The 24,275-nt window shown below is 31.0% G+C and overlaps 2 protein-coding genes across 2 annotated transcripts; one reads left to right on the plus strand and one right to left on the minus strand.

Moving 5' to 3' along the window:
* Positions 1-6,270: 6,270 nt before the first annotated feature.
* Positions 6,271-11,014, minus strand: LOC114717488 (outer envelope pore protein 24, chloroplastic-like). The gene is made up of 4 exons (XM_028902627.1): positions 10,811-11,014; positions 7,474-7,842; positions 6,538-6,612; positions 6,271-6,430 (listed from the first exon to the last, which is right to left on the minus strand). Exons 1-4 carry the CDS (start codon positions 11,012-11,014, stop codon positions 6,350-6,352), a joined length of 729 nt encoding a protein of 242 aa, XP_028758460.1. The 3' UTR covers positions 6,271-6,349.
* Positions 11,015-19,722: 8,708 nt separating this feature from the next.
* Positions 19,723-22,209, plus strand: LOC114717500 (probably inactive receptor-like protein kinase At5g41680). Its single transcript, XM_028902643.1, has 3 exons — positions 19,723-19,801; positions 20,151-20,957; positions 21,337-22,209. Exons 1-3 carry the CDS (start codon positions 19,738-19,740, stop codon positions 21,999-22,001), a joined length of 1,536 nt encoding a protein of 511 aa, XP_028758476.1. The 5' UTR covers positions 19,723-19,737; the 3' UTR covers positions 22,002-22,209.
* The last annotated feature ends 2,066 nt before the right edge of the window (positions 22,210-24,275 follow it).

Raw genomic sequence — 24,275 nt, forward strand, 5'->3', positions numbered from 1 at the left:
TTGGCCAAAACTTGGCCTAAAGGGAGGGCAAGGGGTATATATAAAAGCAAGCTTAAATCTTGGCCATTGATCTTGTGTATGTGTGGCTTAATCTTAGCCATCCATTTTGCCTCTTTGTCTTGTGATGACATATGTTCTTATGATATCATGCTTATATCATCTTGCTTATATCATCAAGTCATATGCTCTTCCCTTATATCTCATCTTCCATCCAACCGTATACGTAATACCTTCTGCTCCTATCTACTTGTACATATAACTCCTTACATGTCTCTTCATCATTTTGGCATTAAAATAGGGAGAAAATTAATAGAAAATTTGTGCAAAATGCAGTCCATAGATATTCATCCACCTATCTTTCCATTCTGCATAATATTTGGTACTTTTTCGAGTCTTGACTTACTCGGTACCACCAAGACATGTTCTGGCACCTTTTCTCATCTAAAATAAGTCCACATATGGACCCATCTCAAAGGGGCATAGAAAAAAATAGTTAGCTCTACTGACAGGCTACTTAGCCTAACTGAGTCATATAGTAGAGATTTTGCTGTATCAGATAGACACAGGGCTGTCTAAAACGTACCCGTACTGTATTTTAATTTTTTATTGTCCATAAATATTCCCTGGTGACTTAGTATGATGACTCGTAGGCTCATTAATAGTATCTTGATTCATTTGCTGACTTAGTATGCTGACTCGTATGCTGACTCAGTATTTTCATAAATGCGCCATCATCACTTTTAGATATTTTCTCCTTTTTTGTGGCCATCATTTTTCTGGCTTATTTAAAACAATCCAGAGCTCTAAAAATTCATCTATCCATACCACAAACTTCCTTTAATTCTAAAGAAAATCTATGAATTTTCTTGGTCCATAACTCGATCCATAAGTATTTATTTTTTAATTTTCCAAAAATTGCCCTTTTTCAGCATAAATAGGCTTTAAATATTTTTAAAGCCATACTATTAGTCTTCTAGGGATGAGACTAATTTTATAATTTTCTACAGCCTCTTCATTCCTGAATCCCCATTTTTACTTACTTTTGTAAGATTTTCTCATGGCTCAAATAATTAAATTTGACTGTATACCTCAAAATGAGTCAAAATTTTTAAAATTCATTTAAAGTCAAATCAAGGACATTTTTGTAATTTTTCTAGAATTTTTGGTCATAATTGCAATCTTTGTCCTTTTCGGCCCAAAACTTTATAAAATTATGATTTTGCCTTGGATTCGGCTTAACTCCATAATTTACCTCATAGAGGTTTCTAACATAACTTTTAGCCTACATTCATCTTTATTTATTATTCTTAGGGCTCAAGACTTCACCAGAGTATCTAACTTCCTCTTATCTCAGTTCCAGAAAATTTTCTTTTTGCGATTTAGTTCTTGGGAATCCCTCTGTCCCTTCAGAGAACCTCCGGGACTGTTGCCACAAGAAGTCTATTAGTCTTCTCATTTCAAGCTAATTCTTATATTTCTAGATCCAAAATTCACAATGTTACAATTTTGGGCACTTAGAATTTGGGTGATACAAATTTCCTAACCCTAGGATAGTTATGTTTGAATGTCATATTCAAATTCCACTGTGTTACTAGGACTTAGGATATTAAAAATTGGATCGATAATTAAATTAGTCAAAACAATGATTCCATAGTTAGTAGTCTAATTGTGGTTAAACTATGATCAACTCAATCCTGAACAAATTAACATGATGTAGGGGGTGTTTGGGTAACCCAATAAGCACTTTTCCTCAAATTGAGACAAATTACTCTACATATTTACTTTGTATACCGTAAAAGTACTTCTGAAATTATGATGTTGATTTTACTCAAACACCCTATTAATTAAAATATACAAAAAATATATAATGAAAAGTTAAAATATACATAAAAAAAATTAGTATACAAGTAATTCAACAAAACAAAGTGATTGAAACACAAATTGATGGACTTCCACTTTCTCAACTCAAAACGATGTTATTTCAAGTTGAGCAAGAGGAAAAAAATCAATCAACTTATTCAAAACTTTTGACCAAATGAATAAGAGGACTGATTTACTAATATAACCAAACGATGTGAGTTAAATTTTAATATCATGGAAAAGTCATGGTCCTTTTTTTTTTTTTTTGGTAACAAACGAGGGCTAAGGTCCAAAAAGAAAGGTTAGACTAAATGGGGACTAGTTCCCACAGTCTGCTTCCACAATTGTCCCGAGATAGCTGGGCAAATATCAAAAAATGAGGATTTAGTATCCCTTTTTTAGGTAGAGCATCAACAACTCTATTGCTTTGTTTGGGAGTCTGTTGACGAATGATATCTCAGTTGTACTGGAGCATACTCCGGATTTGTCTGATCATTAAACTACTGTTGTTGTAAGGCTTTCCATCCAGTAACAGATCGATAGCAACCTTTACATCTGATTCAATCATAATCTGTCTAAACCCAAATTGCCAAGCAATATGAAGACCTTTATAAATGGCCCATTTCTCCGCCTCTTGTGCACTGCATTTCCCAATCTTATAGGTAAAACCGGCTATCCAGTTTCCATTGTGATTCCCAAACACACCTCCACATCCTGCCGGACAAGAATTTTTTTGCCATAGCTCCATCCACGTTGATCTTAATCCAGCCTATTGGTGAGGGAGCCCACTGCCAACTCAAACTAATGCCATTCTTTTCCACAGGTTTGACAATAGCCCGCTGCCGAGAATAATGCTACCATATATTCAAAATCACCTGCGCTAGTTGATGAGGTTTCTCAAAGCTTTCAGAAAAAATAGCCTCATTTCGCCAACTCCAAAATTTCCAAATAGCTACACCCCATAAACATTCCCAATCATCAATTCCAGATTTTCCTAAATCATGTGTCAAATTGGCAGCAATCCAATCTTGAAGAGGGTACTAAGTACCTTTGCTTTAACACACCAAGCCACAAGGACTTTGCATAATCACAATCAATCAAGATGTGCAAAACAGTTTCCGTTTCAGCATTACAGTGAGGACAGATTGTCGATACCTGTGACCAGCTGCTTCTCCAAGCATTAGTAGGGAGTCTATCATTAAAAGATCTCCAAAGGAACACTCGGATCCTCTCTACACCTTTCCACTTCCAGATGCGTTTGTAAATGGGATTACATTGGTTGATAGGATTTTCCTCAATCAGGAAATATGCACTTCTAATACTGAATTTGCCGTCAGGAGTAGCATTCCAAACCATGATATCATTTCCGGATTCCTCACAAGGAGGTAGAAGGCTAGCTAAACGCTGTAGGACATCCCTATTCACCATCTTTTGAAGTTTCTGAAAATCCCAAACTCCATTTACCGCGCAATCTGCAACAGAGATTTCAGTTTCTTCTGCTGCAATTTCCTTCACACACATATTCTTTAATTTTTGATTATGGAAGAGCCAGTTATCATTAAAGCAATTTATGAGCTTCCCATTCCGTAGTCTCCATCTGGTTCCTTCTTCAATAATTTCCCTTTGATGACAAATAAACCGCCAGATTTTCTAATCGCCTTTCTGGACAGCGAGCAAGCTTTCTTCATTGCGCACCATGTATCTATTATTTAGAAACTCCATCCATAGATTCTTACCATGCGACTTTGAGTGGTGCTCTTTTGCAACCCATTTACATCGTCCTCAGTGAAATCAATGGATCAAAACACGTAACTTGAACAAAACAGTTTTAATTGGTCGAGGCTTTGATATATCTTTGTATATTGAGTAAATTTAATTGAGATATTGGTAGAATCTTTGCTCATAAATATATTTGCCAAAAAGAAAAAAACAAAGAAACAAAAACATGTAACTTCAACAGCTGCAATATGAAACCTTCACTTCCTTCTTTAATCTCTACGGTTGAACACTTTCTCTAGCCCTTCATTCTCAATCCAATCTCTCTTGCATCATTATTCAATAAATTATGAATATATACCATTATAACTACATATTCTATTTAATATATACAAAACACCATCATAGTTTTTTTTTTTTTTTTGGGGCCATCAATTGTAGTGTTAATAAGAGCTACAAAACTGCGTTCCCAGGTCTATTGATTTATTATGTTGAATATGTCTGTCAACATGTGTGTCTATGAGAGGCGGCACACGCGCGCGCACACACGCACAGAGTTAGCTAGTTAACTTCTGTTCCTATTAATAAATCAAACTTAACTAATTGGCATAAACATAATTAGTTAGTTAGTTAACATTAGTTGCCGATGAAAAAATTATATTAATTAAATATAAATTCTTGATTAACTATATCAATATCGTTCCCTCCATCATAATTATCCAGCAATATCCATATCAATGGCATTATTAGAAAAAGTTATTAATTTATTCAAGTATTGAACAAAATGACTTACAAGAGGATAATAAAATTTTCCTTCTCTTGTCCCATTTATCAGGCAGAATGAATTTTTTTGTCATATTTATAAATTACATCATTAAACTTTTCATATGAATGTACATTTTTATCTTTCATATATCCTTGTATAAACTTTGTACACTTGGAATAGAATGTGTATATTTAATATGGGGACATTGAAAACTTATTAAATTTTAAAATGAAATTAATGAGGTTTAAAATATTTTTTGATTATTGTAAATTATGTTAAAAGTGACTTATAAATAAAAAAAAAATTCTTTAAAAAGATACTTAAGTAACCCAAAATTTTGTTTGGGTTATTGAATTTATCGAATCCCTAATTACGTCACATAACCTAAAGAGGGATTTAAAAATTTTATAAAATGACTCTAATATCCTTTTCACTAGAAACTTAGAGAAATGAGAATATTCTGTTTCTTTTGAAGTTGTTAATTTAAAATTAAAATGTGTTAATCATGTAATTGAACTTGTTAAGTTTGAAATTGTATCGTGATCATTTTTTTATTCAAAAACTTATTACAAGTATATTTTAGAGACAAAAACTTGTTAATTTATAATTGAAACATGTTAATTATGAAATATAACACGTTACTTTTCAAGATTATATTGTGATAAGATTTTATTCAAAAACCTATAATAAGTATGTTATGGAGACAGAAAATTATTAATTTAGAATTAAAATGTGTTAACTATGGAATATAATGTGTTAATTTAGAATTCTCTTTTAGTTTCTAATTTTAAAATTTCTCTTTAAGTCATATGATCTAATTAGGAGTTTGATAAATTTAATAACATAAATAAAAATTTGGGTTATTTAAGTGTCTTTTAATGGATTTTTCCTAAATAAAATCATATGAATATGGCATATTGTTCAAACGAGAAGTTAAATGATTCTATGATGTATTAAATAAACTTTCAGGAATAAGTCACACTATTAATAACACATGATTGCCATTAGGTGACTTTCAAAATACTATGTCAAGTATTAATTATAAGATATTGTTTGTAGTCTATAAATAAAGTCTTATAATTAGGACTGGAGGTAATATTAAATAAGTAGAGAGACAGAGTAGAGTAGAAAAATAATTGGAAATAGAGATTATTGCTCTGTTGGGTTAGTGGCGACGGCCATTTATAAGCTACTTATGGAATTTAAGCATAATTGAGTAATCTCTCGTGTTTGGAGCAACTTTTTGTCTATTTGGCTTTTGAATCAAAAGTTGCTTAATTTCATGCGTTTGTAAGAAGCAACCTCCACCTATTTTTTGCTTTTAAATCGTGTGATTGTGTGCTTCTTTGTCAGCACATGTATTTCACTTCTTTCGTTTCTTTTATCTCTTCTTGCTTGTCCCTTATTTGCTGCGTCTGAAACTATCTGTCACTAATTTGATGTAGTTTTTTCTTATAATATTTTTAATTTTTTAAAATTATTTTTCATTTTATATTTGCATAAATTATTCTTTATAATGTTTCTAATTTTTTAATTATATTTTAGTCATTAAATTTAACTTCTTCACATTAAAATAATTTTAAATTATTATATTATGTAAATTGTTTTTCATTATTTAATAAAAATCATACACATTTTGTAATTTTACAATCTCAACTTACTTATTTAACCATAATTCAAACAACTTTTACGTTTACAAACTAACTTATTTATAAAAGTCATTCCAAACATAAATCACATTATCTAATCTAAAAAATCACTAAAAAAAAGATTTTGAAAATTGAAAAATTACATACAGGAGCCCGTTCACAAAAATTGTTATCATTTGCTCATCAATTGTTATCAAAACCCACATTAATATTGTAATGGGTCCCTATTTGCAATTTTTCTATTTCCAATGTCTTTTTGTGCAATTTTTTTTATCTAATCTAACTTTTACTCAATCTTACTTTTTTAAAAATCAGATTAAAAATAAGTTATTTTTTATACCATCAATCCAAATGAGCTCTATATCTCCAAATGGAAAGTGGTTTTGGCACTAACATTGGGAACTCTCGATTTCTCCCCCAAGTTTAAAGATGCATTGATCTGAAACACAAAAGCCCAATAATTGAGAAGTCAAAAGAAAAAATAGTGCAAAAATGTTTGTTCCAAAATCATTAAATAATAAACGGGAGAAATCACTATTAATTCACCTCGAAACTTCCATGGGGCTTTGAAGCCAGCAACCATTTCAACCCAAGGATCTTGCTCGATGTGTGGTACGAAGTCTTTTAATTTGAAACACAAATGACAAAAATAATTTAATAAGTCAAATAGTTCATATATATTATTGTCCGAGACATTATTAAAAAAATACTTTGTTTCCTAAATTTATAATCTTTTTATTATAGTGGATCTCTAAAGTTTGATAGAATTTTGATTTTGATCCCACTACTTTCATTTCAAATCGTAGTTTTTGCTCTCTAAAGTTTCATAAAGGCTTGATCTTAGTTAATGCTATTAAGTATGAGAATCAAAATCAAAACTCATTAAAATTATATGGACAAAAATCTAAACTTGTCCATATGATCCCATTCTTTTAATGAGTCTTTACTTTTGCCCTTACACTTTATAAAATTAAAAAATCAAATTGAAAACTCCTATAAAATCATATAACTAAAAACATACCTTTACCTAATTATGAAAAAGAAGCAGACAGATTATTTTTGATTTAAACTCTATCCTAAATATCCTTAAATCACATAAAACAAGGAGAAAAGTAGTTTCGTTATTCCAACAAATTAAAACAAACAAATAATAAAAGAATACTATTTCTGATCCTTATTATAAGAGTTACTTTGAAATTTAATTTGATCTTAAATATAGGATCCTAATTCACTTTGTCTCTTATATTTATTTATTTTCTGCAAAGTAGTCATTGTAGCAGTTACACATGTCAAATGTCTCATCAAATAATAGTTCTAGCTAATATATATGATTAGAAAGGATGTTTTAAGAAAGATAATACCTATTTATGATAAATAACTAACTTAATAAACTTTTTTAATTTACTTAAATTAATTAATTAGCTCTTATATTAAGGATGCAAATTAGTACACATGCACATATATATACACGCGCGCACTTACCTTGAAAGTACCGTTGTGCTTTGAAGCAAGCGCCCACCCAAGGCCCAGATTGTTGTCTGATGCCTTGTAGGATGCTTCAAGCGTGTGAATATCAAGAAGTTTCTGAGAAACTGCAAGATCCCAAGAATCGCTAATCACTTCGTATGAAGAGCTCACTTTGGTGAGTCCCTTGTGATTGTAAGTGTACTTCAACTTGTACTTATTGTTATTTTTGGAGCCCAGCGTGCAATCTGCGGAAACCTTATTATCTTCATCCAATTCCAATGTTCCTTGTAAATCTGTGCCTTTTTTGCACCATTCATGTCCGTATGTAAGTTTCAATGGCTTCTCTAAAACACTAATTGTGTTCATGAACTTGAAATGACAATCCTGCATGCAGAGGCCGATAAAGAAACCATATTCAGCGTAGAAGAAATTAATCCTATAGAGGCTATATGAGAGACACCCCGCATCTTTTAAATTGTTTTTTTAAAAGAAGACCAATAAAATACCATTGAAAAGGGACTGTAATAAGAAAAATCCTAAATTGGTCACTTGTACCAAAAAGGCATTTCAAAATGTTGGTGCATTTAAAATTTTACCCCTTGCTTTTAGGGGGAAAAAAACTCTCATATGAAATACTTTTCCAATTTTAAATATAAGACCCATTTTATAGTGCAAATTACACTATAAAATGAGTCTTATATTTAGGACCGGAAGAGTACCAAGTATTGGCCAACCACTAGTCAATGGTCTAACCAATGAACCATCAAAGCTCTTTTTAATATAATGCAAAATTGTAAAAGTAATATGGTGTGGTAAATTATTAAAAATTATTTACCCCACTATTAGCGGCATTGACAACACTTTCACCAAGTTTTACTATTCGTTAACACCCTTTACAATTACTTTTTTAAATTCAACACTTTGAAAGGGTCCTCTTAATTTATGATACTACTAACGGTATTGTTAACATTTTTACTGAATTTCACAACTTTGTTAACATCATCAACTAGATGTTTTTATAATTCCAACTCTTGAAAAAAAGATCAAAATAAAGGGCCTTGTTAAAAATCATTTACCACACTACTAATAGCACTGTCAACAATTTTACCGAGTTTCATTATTTCATTAACGCTATTTACATCAACTTTTTTTAAAAACAATTTTCATACTTGAAAAATCAATTAAAACTAAGGGCCCTATACTACTAACAGCATGAACTACATTATTACCGAGTTTTACTATTTCATCAGCGCCATTTACAACAATTTTTTTTTTTATAATTTCAAAACATGACCATTTACCCACATTTCTAGAGGTAATCCCATCCTTTATGAAATTAAATTTAGGCCCCGCGTATTGCGTTGTTGTCACCACAAATGATTAGAAAAAAGGGGTTCAATACTACTTTCAGTCCTCAAAATTTGATTTTATTTTGATTTTAGTCTTTAAAATTTGAAATCAGTAGTTTTTGTTGTTAAAATTTGATCTCACATTTAGTTTTGGTCACTGAAATTTTAAACTAGTGGTTTTTAATTTTTAAAATTTGATTTTATGTTGGTCCTTTAAGATTGTTGGCCCTTAAAACAAGGATCAAAATCAAACTAAAGTTAAATTTCACAGATCAAAACCATTTGTTTCAAATTTCAGGAACTAAAAGGGTGTTTGGATGAAACCAAACTGTGATTTGGAAAATAGATCCTGGAAAATTGATTCTGGAGATAATAGATTTTGTGAAAAAGTGATTTTGAGAAATGAGAGTGTTTGGATGGTTGTTATCAGAAGCACTTTTTATATATACAAATTACTAAAAAAAGTATAAGTTAATATGATAATTACATAAAAGATAGATTTTATGATATATTTTAATTTAAAGGAATAAAATTGTTAATAATATATTTTTTACCAATATAATTAATAATACATAAGATAATATAATTAATATGTGTATATATACTTATAAGATATAAGATTAAATATCTTTATAAAAAATAATTGAGGGGTATTAAAGTCATATTATTGTTGAGATCTATTTTGACAGACACAGTCATATTCTCCAATTTGAGCCAGAAGCAAAATAAATTCACTTCTCTTGAAACTATGGTTTTCTGCTCCATAATTGATGCTGTTTGGGTAACATCCCGTCGAAACTATGGTTTTGCCTCCCAAATCATAATTTTGGGGGATACCCAAACAGGCCCTAAAATTATTTGTTTTTAAGTTTCAGGAGCAAAAACCGAAATGAAGTTAAGTTTTAGGGACAAAAAATTATACTAATCCAAAAAAAATATGAATTAGAAAATATGAGCTCAAATTTTATGGCAGATATGAGAGTGGCTGCTCATTGCATATACTCTTATTGTCCTATTTAAAAATTATTTCCAACATGTTTCAATCAATAAAAACCTTAAACTTAATTTTTTTATCAAAATTTTTTTACATTTATTAACTTTACTTTAAAATTTAATAACTTTCTAATATTATTTCTATTTTGTATACATCATACTCCATGAGAAACAAATTTAAAACAATAAAAAATAAAAGATAAAATTGTACATTATATAAAAAATTTCATGATGTGAGTGATAAATATAATTAAAAAATTCTTTCTTTCTATGCTTTGTGAATAGAACTAGAGGAAGATGGTAAAAAGATGGGTGGGTTCTGTATGATTTATACTTCATCTGTCCTTTTTGATATGATCTAATAATGTATAAAAATATTGTTTTAAAAAAATCATATTATATATATAATAATTAACTAATTTATTTAATTTTCTCGTCTTTGCTACTAGCTAGTCAAGTCATAATTCATTATCTAAAGCATCCGTATAATTTGAATTAGTAAAATTGGTCAAAAAGCCATATCCATCACTTCTCAATAAATCACTGTCAACAAAATGTCTAAACAGAGAGCAAACTGAAACACTCTGTTTTTCAAAATAAAACATTTAAAATTAACATTTTTTCCTTTTATGGGGTAAAATACATGTAACAATCTGCACATGTCATTGAAGCTACCAGAAAATATGCTCAAATTTAGTGAAAATTATATATATATGTGTGTATGTATATCATTTCCGGTTTTTAGTATAAAAACCAGATAACTATTTGAGCACATTAAAAAATTAAATTGGTTATTTATAACAAATATATATTGATTTTTTTAAATTATCTTATTTAATCATATACAGTAGAATTAGCTTCTGGTGAAAACCTCTTGTATATTTTGAAAAAAATATTATAAATTTAGAAGATAAAATGAATTGAGATCTTGTATTTAAAACCAAATTCAACTCCTAATTAATTTTTATATTTAGAACTGGAGATATTATATATATACACACAGTACATACCCGTTTCAGAACATGGTAGTCAACGACGAAGGCGTCAGGTTTCTCGAGAGCCAGAACCACTCCTTCTAAACAGGGACCTTTGCTTAAGATAGAGGCATCTGTAACTGTTGCTCGAAGCTTGACGTCTCCGGCAGGGACGGTGACCGTCGCTTTGGCGGTCGGAGATTTGCCTCTTTCAAGATTCGAATCCAGAGCCACCTTCATTGTAAGCAACGGAGAAGAAGATCAGATGAAGCAGCAGCGAGTATGGGAATTAGGACAGACAGTTCTGTGATGAATTTATATATATATATATTAAATAAATCATAAAAATACCTTGCTTGCTTGCGGAAAAGAATTAGAAGGCTAAGCAGGACAAAAGGAATAATATTTATTTCAAGTTGTTTATGTTGATGAGGTGAAGTTTTTTTTTTGGATGAATGATTAGGTGAAGTTCTTTAATTACATATAACCATATGTTCTATTTTTAAAATATTAGTATTTAATAGTATTAAATTATAAATTCACATGAAAAAAAAGAACACATGACGATCTGTTATAAGAGAACTTGATATAATAGATATAAGTAATTTGGTCAAGTCTTTCTCTAAAAAAAAATAATACCCCACTTTTCTTTTCTTTTTCTTTTGGGTCTTTTGGATTCAAACTGTATGATGATTTTTTTTTAAACGGTCAGAATTTTGAAGCTTGAACTTGAAGGACATAAAAGCGACAAAGCATTTTTTTAAGTTTGAACAAGAAGGGTCTTGTTGCTTCATATTTCTGGACTTTTTTTTTTTTTTTTGGGGGCCTTTATATGTGGTTTCTCTCTTCGGACTCTTTAGTAAAGAAATAATTATTTATCAGATATCAAAATCAATATTAAGAAATAGGAAAAATGGCAAATAAAAACCCTCCAATATATGAAATTGTGATATGGGACCCTTAATTTGGAAACTAGCAAATAAAGACCCAGTTCTATATAGTAATTATGAAATCTTGATGAAATGTCTGAAATGCCCTTCGGTCAAATGACAAGTTGACTATAAGAAATGACAAGTTCACTTTAGCGAATGACAACTTCAGTAGACTAAATCACAACTTGACTAAAGGTATATTAAATGACAAGTTGACTATGGAAAATGACAAGTTCACTTTAGCAAATGATAACTTTAATAGATCAAATCACAACTTGGATGAGGGACATTTCAGACATTTTACCAAGATTTCATATTTGCAATATGGGACCGAGTCTTTATTTGCTATTTTTCAAATTAAGGGTCCCAAATCATAATTTTATATATTGGGAGGTCTTTATTTGCCATTTTTCCTAAGAAATAACAATAAGAATCATCCTTTTTAGAAGCAAAAATATATTTTGGTCATCTAATTTTATAAAACAATTTCATCTTAGTCCTTAATTTTGTAAAGTGTTTTTTCAATCCTCTAATTCTAACACCATTAATGGTTTTTATTAAAAAATGTCACTATTAAAATTTTAAATATTAATAAAATATTATCAAATCTTCATATATTATGTTTATTATTTAAAAATAATAATAACTAGCATAAACAATAATCATTTGTGATTAATAGTGTTGAGGTTAAATAACTGAAAAGATATTTTACAAAGGGAAAATGGCCAAAAAAACCCCCAATATATAAAATTGTGATTTGGGACCCTCAATTTGGAAAATGACAAATAAAAACCCAGTCTCATATTTTAAATATGAAATCTTGGTGAAATATCTAAAATGCCCCTCGACCAATTGATGAGTTGACTATGGGAAATGACAAGTTCACTTTAGTGAATGACAACTTCAATAGACCAAATCACAACTTGACTGAGGAACATTTCAGACATTTCACTAAGATTTCATATTTACAATATGAGACGGGGTTTTTATTTGCCATTTTCCAAATTAAAGGTCTCAAATTGCAATTTCATATATTGAGAGTCTTTATTTTCCATTTTCCTTTTATAAAATTAAAGGATTATATTGAAATTTTGTATAAAATTAGATGACTAAATATACACTTTCATAGTTGATGAATTAGTAAATTTTTAAATTAGATAATTTATCATTATTGTTTTTTTAAATAAAAACTAGGTTAAATTATTTATTTTTGCTAAAAATAGTTTAAATGAGTCAAGTCCCAGGAGTTCACATGACCAAGGCATGCTTCTAGGTTTAAAAAATGTTCATAAAAGTACTTACAGATGACTCACTAACAAAGTCCTCATACAAATATACTATTTTTAAAATATTAGTATTTAATACTATTTAATTATAAATCCACATAAAAAAAAGTACACATGGCTATTTGTGATAGGAGAACTTGATATATAATGAATATAAGCAATTAGATCTAAGTCTTTTTCTAAAAGAAAAGATTACCCCGCTTTTCTTTTCTTTTCTTTTCTTTTTCTTTTGGGTCTTTTGGGTTCAAATTGTCTGATGATTTTTCTTTAAACCATCAGAATTTTGAAGTTTGGACTTTTTTTTTTTTTTTGACCAAGGAAGTTTGGACTTGAAGGACGTAAAAGCAACAAAGCATTTTTGAAGTTTGAACATGAAGGGTCTTGTTGCTTCATAGTTCTGGACTTCATAATGTTTTTTCGGCACTTTATATGTGGTTTCTCTCTTCGGACTCTTTAGTAAAGAAATAATTACTTATCAGATATAACAATAAGAATCACCCTTTTTAACAGCAAAAAATATATTTTTAGTCATTTAATTTTATAAAAAAATTTCATCTTAATCCTTAATTTCGTGAGGTGTTTTTTTTTTCAATCCTCTAATTCTAATTAACACCATTAATGGTTTTTATTTAAAAAATATCACTATTAAAATTTTAAATATTAATAAAATATTATCAAATGTTCATATATTATGTTTATTATTTGAAAATAATAATAACTAGTATAAACATCATTTGTGGTTAATAGTGTTGGGGTTAAATGACTAAAAAGAGACTTTATAAAATAAAAGGATTAGATTGAAATTTTGTATAAAATTAGATGACTAAATGTACACTTTCAAAGTTGATGAATTAGTAAATTTTAAATTAGATAATATATCATTATTGTTTTTTTTAAAAATAGGTTAATGATGATGCCTCTATCATTAAAGCACTCAATTAAATTAGGTTCCAATTAATTTGTAGTTTAGGATCAATCTAGGTCCATTACTTCCAAGGAGCAAGTTATGGGTTTCTTTATTTAAAAATTTAGGTGATGAAAAATGCAATAAATTGGATCTAAACTAAAATGCAAAATTCTAATTTTAAATGCAAAATACAAATGTCCTAAAATCTATATGAAAATTAAATTAAACTAAATGAATGCAAATGCAATTTTTTGGGGGGATTTTTTTAGAAGGAAAAATTAAAATGATAAATAAAGAAAATTAACTAGGTAAAATTGAGAAGTTTCTCTTTAGGTACGGTAGAGGGAGCAACTTAAGATTCGCATGGATTTAACCTTCATAACCTTAATCAGTTAATTAGACCAAAGGGAAGTGATAAGAGAGTGAAATTAATAAGTCTAATTACCTATTTGAAATAAAAGGAACCCTCAATTTCAAAAATCCTTAAACCATTAGAGAACTCATAATGATATAAGATTGGTTAATTAAACTCATTAAGACCAATGGCAAACAATTCAAATTAATTCTAGAAATTATGTTTAGGGTTATCCAATTAAACCATTAGATAATTTACCAACTTAATTAAACAATGAAGAGGCAAAAGAACCCAATTTTGCAATTCAAACCACATTGATAATTAAATCCATAATAAAAACTTAATTATAAATTCAATTAACAACACAAAGGTTTATAAACATATATTCCAGCAAGTGTCTTAGCACAAATAAAAACCAAATATCAATCTAATCTAAGCATAAAGATGACAATCTAGAACTAAATTGTCTCAAGAAAATACAACTCAAAATTATTTAAAACTAAATAATTTCAAATCTTTGAATTAAAAATATAAATGGAACATCACTCCCTTGTGATCTTCAAGTGTTAGCCTAAGGCTTAAGTCTCATTCATGCTTCTCCCAAGTTATCTCCCTAACAAGCTTAAGCTTCCACCTCTCAAGTTGTCTCCCTAACAACCTTAAGCTTCCATCAACATATCTCCTCCTCCAAGCTTCTTGCTTCAATTCACAGACATGTGACACCGGGTGGATGATTCAAGTTATGGGTGAAGTACGCGTGGAGCAATATAATTGATGAGAATGGACGTTGCTGTGTGACTATGGAATGGAATGAAAGAATTATGAGAGGGCGTGAGACTAGAGGGACAGTGGTGAAGGAAGAGATTTGACGTTGGATGATTCCCGTGGGTGTGAATGGAGAAGGAAAAGTGATATTAGGCGTGAATCCTAGCTCTCAAATAAGAGAAATATTTTAAAGGGAGAAAAAAAAATTTTCTGGATCCAAAGCTCAAGCCCGTTAATTTAATTGACCCACTTAATATTAGCCATTAGATTATACTTGAATTACAAAAAATAATCTTACATCATTGGATTTCCTATATGCTATTTCTTGACCTACAAGAATTTAAATGCATCCATTAATGTAGATTATATCTAAACATAATATAATATATATCAAAATTAAATATTAGATATGCATAAAAATAAGGCTAGAAATTGCAAAACTCTCCAAAAATCAATTTTTCTAAAAATATGAGAATTGTTTCCAAAGAAATCGGAAAAATTTATTCCAAGCTCAAAATAGGAAATTACAAAATTTGATATTTTCAATCAAAATCTCAATTTTTATGAAAAATCCAAAATCAACTAATTAATCCAATAATGCATAAAAATCTATTTGAGCTCAAAATTATCATTTAAATTATAAATTAATGTGGGATAAAATATATAAAAATTGAGCTTTATCAATTAATTTATTTATTTTTGCTAAAAAAAAGTTTATGTCAGTTAGGTCCCAGGAGTTCATCAGACCAAGGCATGCCTCTAGGTTTAGATAATGCTTATAGAGTTACTAACGAATTACTCACTAATAAGGTTATTATATCAGTAACAAGATTTAAACTCATGACTATGTGATTATGAACTAATATTTTATTAAGTGGACTGGGTCTTGTTGACAACTAGGTCAATTTATTCACAAGATCAAATGATACAGAATAAACTTTGCCATACTGCATCACACCAGACAAAACTCAGTGCAAACGAGGCCCAAATTGTATTAAAACATTAAACTAAACTAAACTCACTATAGTTCGAACCAATGTTTTGAAAGCCGGACCGGACAATGAACCGGTAGAGACAGCGGGTCATGGTTCATACGGTCGGACCGTGGTCGAACCGCGGTTGGATCAGTTATAATTAAATATATTAATATATTAATTATATATAGTATAATACTGGTCACAACATAAAAATTTAATTTATTTATCATTAAATTTTATTATAGTTTTTAGAAAAGCTAATTTTTATGTTGATGATTTTGAAAATATGGTAGTTATGTTATTATCAATGAGCCCACGTGAAAAGAAGGGGATTGGTGAAAACGTGTGGCAGGTGAATTGTCAGCAGTGGAAACGTGTGGCAGCGGATAGAGATTTGAGGAACTGAAGAGGTAACACAGAGTGAACAGTAGTATTGAGGAATAATGAGGATTTCATTCGAGATTGAAGAGCAAGGGAACTGGGAGAGACGAAGACCATCGGAGGCTGATACATGCTTCTCTTCTTGTAAGTGATTTTCTTCTCTCACTCTCAAAGTGGTTTGTTTCTGCATTACAAAGAGACTGAGATTGAAGAGTTGAGGGTGAATTGATGTCAGATTTTCCTCCTGTTTTTCCTGATTTCATTTTCCATCTCTGCCTTCTTTTTTCTCCCTAGCCGGCTCTCTTCCAATCGTCCCGGTTCCCGGGTTTTTACCGATTTTCGGCCTAAATACCGGCTGAAAACGGCTTAATCCGGGCAAACCTTTGAAGCGGCTTAATAACATAAAACGGCCCGCCATTGTTGCCGGTTGACGGTCAGACCGGTCGGACCGTCCGGTCCGGTCCGGTCTCAACAACATTGGTTCGAACGTCCACAATAAAGGGCACCTGCATTTAAGGCTTCACGGTGCCCCGAAAATTGTCTTTAATAGGAGAGAGCATATCCTAATTAAAGAAAAAAGGCCCAAGCAATCTTAATTATAATTTTTTTTGTGAAATATTAAAATTACCCTTAATAAAAGTCATTAGTTAGAGGAGTTCAATTAATTAATTAATTAATTACAATGTCTCATGTTTTTTTCCTAAATATCTAAGCATTAGATATTAAAAATGTTAAGTAGAGTAAATAGATATTAAAAATGTTTGGTGGGAGGGGTTTAGAAATAATTTTCTTAGGGGTATAAGATGAAAATTTCTTATATAAATCTCTGGCCAATCTTTCTATAAAGATATCTTTTGTTAACATCAAGTATATTGGCACCGGATAAAAAAATGATAACCTCCCTTTATCGTGGTTTAGTTCCGGAAATAAAATCTACAAAGAATTACACTATTTATAAGTTATGAATAATATGCATGGATTATTCTTACCGGTTAAATTAATCTCTATGGCGAGACATTGATCATTATTAAACCAAATAAATTGTAGTGCAACTTACTTATACATTTACAATTTAGTTCATATGAATGAAGCATGAATTAGGATGCTTATGGGTTGAATAAGAAACCTAATCTTAAAACCTTGGGTGGACCAGCCCATCACAACACAAACTTCTCAGCTATGTATGTATGCGTGCATGTGTAGTGGGAAAATGAAGAGGATATGTTAGAAAAATAAAATAAAAGAGAGGAGAGAACACGTATTGAGTTTAATTAGTCTAGGTTGGATCATCGAAACTTTACAGGTTGGGTAATTAACGCTCATACAAAGTTTAGACTATTAGGATCTAAACTGGGGTGACACAATAAGTACGCACAAAGAAAGGCGAGGAATAATTGAAGGAGACACTTTCAGTTTACCATGTCAGAACCACAAAATACAAGGAAGATGTAACTTCTGATATATTTTAGGAAACTTCCTTCAACATATTTCACACGCTATGAGGAATATTCCTTTCTTCCCTCCCTAAACTAACAACCTCGCAATAAATATGATATTGAGCAATAATTAAATTCTGGTTTAATCTATGTTTTTTTTAATTAGAAAAATTCTAATTAAAATAAACCGACCTATCAACCTATCAAGAGCAGAAAGCAACTCCAACAGGGTGAAACTCACTGCTTTGTGTTCAACAGGTTACCCAATAATGGAGCACTACCACGACAAAAATCTAAGAGATTTTTGCAATCATTATAAGTAGCTTATAAGATGAAATAGCTTATAAGAGCAACAGGCTCGTTTGGAATAGCTTGTAAGTGATTTTTCAATTGTGATTTATAGAATACGATATAAATATGTGAGAGGAATTTTGTCTCGGCTTACATGAAATGTGTTTATAAATGATTTCAATCATGATAGCAAATAAGGATGTTGTCTACTCTTGAACATACATCTATTTTTTAAAAAAACAGTCTTGACTGATCGCGACTTCCAATGACTCATCAGCCGTTCCTTATAGAGTTCATTCCACCCAATCTGTTCATCAAATAATTTATATATATATATATATATATTGCAATTAGATAATATAGTAAGTTGGGTTGCACATGGGTTTAGCTGGGCACAGCTAGATCCTTACCTGATGTCCAACCCAAACACTACCCTACCTTGCCCTGCTTGATAAAAGATTAAGTAATTTTGGGCAGAGCTAGGCTAGGCAAGGTAAGCGTCCTTGTCCAAATGGTAACATCTTGTTCATATTATGTAAAGACCTCCATAGCCGAACTCAATATTTTGGACTTAAGTATATTTTATAATTCCACAACTTAAAATATTTTAAGAGAAGAAATGTAAACATTATACTACAAATCCACATATTTATCTTTCACTCCATATCCCCTAGTAAGTTATAATTACAAGATCAAACACAACTTGATATTTTTCTACACAAATCCATGATCAAATATGTCAACAATTTAAGTCGTGAAATATTTAATTCATATATATTTAATACAATTACATATAATGAATATATGCATACTATATATTAAATTGAATTGTATATATAAACTTTGAGTAGGGCCAAATGGACAAAGTGGCATACCTTGCTCGATGACTTGACATTTGGCCCACCTGAAGATGCCCAGCTATTTTTCAGGCTGTTTTTTCGGGACAAGACTGAGCATAATTTTAATAGACTTAGGTGGGTATTATGGGTTTTTAGGCTTCATGAACACCTATATATGTGTGTCCAGGTTAATAACGTAAATAGTTAAGAATTCAAAAGAAAACCTTCAACTTAACCCAAGTTTCCCTTCAACTCACTCAAAGCCTTGTTTGGTTCATATTTTCCCCTCCAGAATGATATGCTTGTGTGCTAGTCTTACTGTATAAGGACGGCGTGCTACTTGGTGCTTGCTTACAAGGTCTCAGAGCGCCATTCATATCAATTTTACCGCAGATCCCAAAAGCCCAAAAAAAAAAAAAAAAGAGTACTTACACACATAGAGAAAGAAAGAAAGAACAAACGAAAGCCTATCCTTGGTGTTAATGAAAAGTTAGACACCTCTTGAGAGCTTCACAAGTCGTATCTAAAAGCCAAGTGTTTTTCAGATGTGGCCCAATGAGCTTCACTCAAAGTTCTGAAACATTCTTTATTTTGGAATGTTTCATATGGACAATGAAGACGTATATAGTGATAATAACAAGAGGAATATGATAATCAAACATTGTAATCTATGAAAAAACTTTTGTCCTTATCCAACTGCATAAAGAAAGAAGCCAGCCGGAGGAGTGTATGATTCCAGTTTTTGACTCGTGAAGAAATTTGTTATGAAAAAGAAGGAACCCCACTAGCAGAAAATGGAGAAAAGCCTGGCTTATTGCATTCTTCTTCTTCTTCCTCTCTTTATCATCGTTTTTGCAGGTGAGTTCTCAGAATCTGAATTTTTCTTCAGTTTTATCAGAGTTAATGATCCTCAAAATGCACTTAACATGAACTAAGTGGGTTTTTCATTACATCCATGCTTGCTTGATCTCAATTTTATCATAAGATGAAACTCATATGCTTCCAGTATCATAGAAATAAGCCTTCACAACATGAACCTCGATCTATGGCATATTATATGTCTGATGGCCCCACATTGAGTGATTAGAGAATAAATCACAACTCTATAACTGGTCAATCACTTCAAAAGAGCTTAAGCTATTTTGGTGCGAGTGACTAGCCTTTAAATGTGATTAATGCAAACTCTAATATGGCAAAATCAATGCAGATTCCTCTTGTCGGCTTCAATATCTGGAAAGTGTTCCTGACTCAGTTTTGCGCTGCACAAGGTTGGTGCATCTAAATCTAAGGAGCAATCAGTTGAGTGGGAGGGTACCTAATAAAGTCTTAAAAAAATTGAGATATCTCAGAACATTGGACTTCTCTAACAATGATTTTTCTGAGGATTCAAGACTACCAAAGAGGAATACTTTTAAAAGTGAAGGGTCAAGGTTAAGGAAACTGATGCAAGATACATCAGAATCAACTCCTCCTGCCAACAGTGAATCTGGCAGTTCCAGCAACAAATGGTATACGGATTGGAAAAAACTAACACCAATACTGGGTGGTGTTGGACTGTTAGTGTTGGCTGTTTTCTTTTTGTTGAAGAAGGGACCTAAGTTAAACGAAGAGATGGAGAAGATGAAAACCCATGGAGAATCTTCGGCATCCTTGCCGAAAAAAGACATTATAGAAGATGTGAAGCTGAAGAAGAGAGATTCAGAGCTTGTGTTCTTTGTTGAAGAGCATGAAAGGTTCACACTGGAGGACTTACTTCAAGCCACGGCCGACATAAGAAGTGAAAGCTTTTGCAGCAGCATGTACAAGGTAATACTGAAGAATAATATGCATTATGCAGTGAAAAGGCTAAAGAATTTGCAGGTATCCCCTGATGAATTTGGAAAAACATTAAGGGACGTAAGTAACTTGAAACACCCAAACATTCTTCCCCTTGTTGGCTATCGCTCTACCAGTGAAGAAAAACTCCTAATTTACAAATATCAAAGCAATGGAAGTCTGCTATGCCTTCTAAAAGGTAAGTTGAATTAATTAATTTCAGTTTTTCAAGTGTCTGCTCAAACATATTTACATGTGCATTTTAAGTTCTCACTTTTCCTCAATTTGGTCCTTCAAATAGTACTTTATCTTCAATATCATTCTCATGTTAAAGATAGCATGACTATCATGGAAGCATATCATAATTAAGCACCTTAAAGCATATAGTACTTTGATTAGTTTGGTGTTCTAGTAACTTTTCATGACATGTTAATGCCAATAATTCATTAGTTTAAAACCGAAGGTAAAAAATTAGTAGAGAATTATCAGATCTCAGACAGACAATTATTACATATACTTCAGAAATCTATTATTCATTTGCTCAGCGTAAAAATATATTTTTCCTCCTATTGCTACAGAATACATGCAAGGTAAAAAAGAATTCCCATGGAAACTGAGACTGTCTATAGCAGCTAGAATTGCAAGGGGTTTAGGGTTCATACATCAGAAGACAGAAGGAAGAGAGATTATTCCTCATGGGAACCTCAAGCTGTCAAATATCCTTCTTAATGAACACAATGAACCTCTGATAAGTGAGCATGGAATATCAAAATTCTTACACCCTAACAGATCATTCTTCTTTTCCTCTCATGCATACACTGCTCCAGAAAATAGTTTGACAGAGAAAAGTGATGTTTATAGCTTCGGTGTGATTCTCCTCGAACTACTAACAGGAAAAAGCATAGAAATAAACAACATAGACCTACCAAGATGGGCCCAATTTATGGTGAGGGAGGAATGGACAGGAGAGCTGTTTGATAAGGTAGTTAAAGAAACTGAATATGAATGGGCATTTCCCACGCTGAACATTGCCCTTTCGTGCGTGTCACGTCTTCCTAGAGATCGACCAACCATGGAAGAAGTTTTGGAGAGGATAGAAAAAATCATGCAGGAGTATGAACATATTGAGATGATGCCGGATGAATATGGTTTAACATGTTACAACAATGGAAGCCAACAAGTTTGTTGTTCACTGCACAACATCATACCAGAAACTTGGGATTCTCCTGGATCAAATTACTGATTCTATGCATTAGTACGTCTGTTGTCTCATTCAGAGATGAAGAGTGAGAGTACAGCAATTACAAACATAACCATTATTCCTCTTATCTATATGAAAAGTAGTGGCATCATCTAGCATATGAACATGGGATACATTGTTATATATCAGATGTTTGCGAGTTAAGAAGGCTGTCTTCTGTAATTATCAAAATAAGGATCAAAGTTCTTTTCAATGGTTTGATACTCTTATTGCAACTCTGTAACCACTAATTTGTAAGTTAATTTTATCTATTTATGAAAGAAAAAGGAACATTTAACTTTGTTAAAGATACCATGATTTCTCATGATTTGATACTTACATTCTCTAATTTGCAAGTGAGATTCGTCTACTTATGAAGGAAGAGGAATAGTTTTTATGACTTCTAGTGTTTTGATACTCATGTTCCTTGACTTTTAACTTCGTAACCATCAATTGCAATTGAAGTTCATCTATTTCTATTTGTAAAGGAAAATGGACACTTTAACTTGTAAGAAATATTATATCTTCTAGTTAATTATTTGATATTCTTATTTCTTGATTTGCAACTTTATAACTATAAATTTGTAAGTGACATTTGATAGAAATGGCAACACACCTAAAAGGGAGATGGATCGGATGTTTACGAAATTTTTGGATCTTCAAAAGCTTTTGATAATAAAACAGAGTATAAGTCAGATTATAAACAAATCAAAGTTTAGAATCCTGTTTGCAAGAATGCTTGAACTATTTTTACAAACTCAAAGGTCTCGTTTGGTATGAAGCATTGAGAATACGAGGTAAGGATTGGGATTGTGGTTGGAATTGAGAAAAACCATTAAAAAAAATTCAAATATAAGTAATTGCTTGTTATGTGAGATTAGGCAAACCTATAGATATGAGATTGGAGAATCTCAATCCCAATCCCAATTCTTACCCTCTATTTTCAATGCTTCATACCAAACCGAATCAAAGCATATATGAAACCGTATAAACTATTTCTGAAACATTGTTTTGAGTAAAATCTCATACATACTTCATACACGAATTATAAATGTAAAGAGATTAGAGATAGAGAAAGTGCAAACAATGATTTATCTTGGTTTGGCATTCCTACCTTGAGCCTATGTAGAGTCCTCAAGCTCCTCACTTGAGATTTTCAACTATTTCCACAAGTTTGATCTGAGCACTTGTGAAGTCATAGTAAATCCCAAGGTCTTGTTTGGTACGAAGCATTGAAAATGAGGGATAAGGATTGGGGTTGGGGTTGAAAACATATGTTAAAATGATATTTAGCATGAATAAGTTCTTATCATATGGGATTAGTGTCACATCCAGCATTATGATAATTAGAGATAAAAAATATTCTCAAATTATTGAGGATTAAAAATGATAAGGAAAAGTCAAAGGATTTTGGTGGAAAATAATTACAGTAATTTTCCAAGCCAATTATAGGAAATTGACTAATTAAGGAAAATTGGTCAAATGTAAATAAAGAAAAATATTTCCGAGCCTTGAAAAATTAAGGAAAAATGAGGATAATATCTTTTGAGAGTTATATGAAATTATAAAGTTGGTTTTATGACCAAATTACCCTTAGAGAAATTATGAGAGAATTAAAGGGTGATTTAGGCTAATTAAGGGATTTTATTTGGAAAATTCCAAATAAATATTTTTAAGGGGAATAAAATTCCAAGAAAATTCCTATGAGATCCCAAAAAATTATAAGGAATTATGGAATTAAATGAAGATTCTCAAGTATCCAAGATTTTTCCAAATAATGATAAAAAGTGGAAAAATCCCTAAAGAGAAGGAAATTAATTTTCCTTTTTATTCAAATATTAGGAAATTAATTTTGAGACAAAGAGGGCAATTTGGGAAGATAATAATGAGGAGAATAAATTAAGGATCTAACAGAAAATAATTACAGAGGCTAAACTACTGTAATTATAGAAAAGAAATTAAACTCAGAGCCTAAAGTATACTGAAAAAGCAAGATTGGTGTCTTGCAAATCCAAGGGATCCTATTGAGCCATGTGTCAAGCTCTTGAAGGAGAAGATTTGAATTAGCCAAGTGTCATTCCATAAATGAAGAGGATCTTGACTTTAGTAATTAATTTCATTTGGAATTATGTTAATTAGGAAAGAGGAATCAAGACTTAGTAGGGTAATGACACTTAGACTATCATTAAAGAAGGTGGTTGGGATATTTTGAAGCATTAATCAAGCTCTTCTCTCTCCATTTTCAGATGCTCATTTCGTCCGAGGGAGAAAATAAGA

The sequence above is a fragment of the Neltuma alba genome, unplaced genomic scaffold, assembly GCF_004799145.2.
Source record: "Neltuma alba isolate B1F8T4 unplaced genomic scaffold, ASM479914v2 tig00011740_pilon, whole genome shotgun sequence".
Taxonomy (NCBI): domain Eukaryota; kingdom Viridiplantae; phylum Streptophyta; class Magnoliopsida; order Fabales; family Fabaceae; genus Neltuma; species Neltuma alba.

Excerpts from the sequence above, each read along its gene's own strand:
- LOC114717488 (XM_028902627.1), bottom strand. The coding sequence starts at position 11,014 with ATGAAGGTGGCTCTGGATTCGAATCTTGAAAGAGGCAAATCTCCGACC. Across the intron at positions 6,613-7,473 it reads AGCACAACGGTACTTTCAAG|ACTTCGTACCACACATCGAG; the intron begins GTAAGTGCGCGC and ends TCAAATTAAAAG. Across the intron at positions 6,431-6,537 it reads AGCCCCATGGAAGTTTCGAG|ATCAATGCATCTTTAAACTT; the intron begins GTGAATTAATAG and ends TTTGTGTTTCAG.
- LOC114717500 (XM_028902643.1), top strand. The coding sequence starts at position 19,738 with ATGGAGAAAAGCCTGGCTTATTGCATTCTTCTTCTTCTTCCTCTCTTT. Across the intron at positions 19,802-20,150 it reads CTTTATCATCGTTTTTGCAG|ATTCCTCTTGTCGGCTTCAA; the intron begins GTGAGTTCTCAG and ends AAATCAATGCAG. Across the intron at positions 20,958-21,336 it reads TCTGCTATGCCTTCTAAAAG|AATACATGCAAGGTAAAAAA; the intron begins GTAAGTTGAATT and ends CTATTGCTACAG.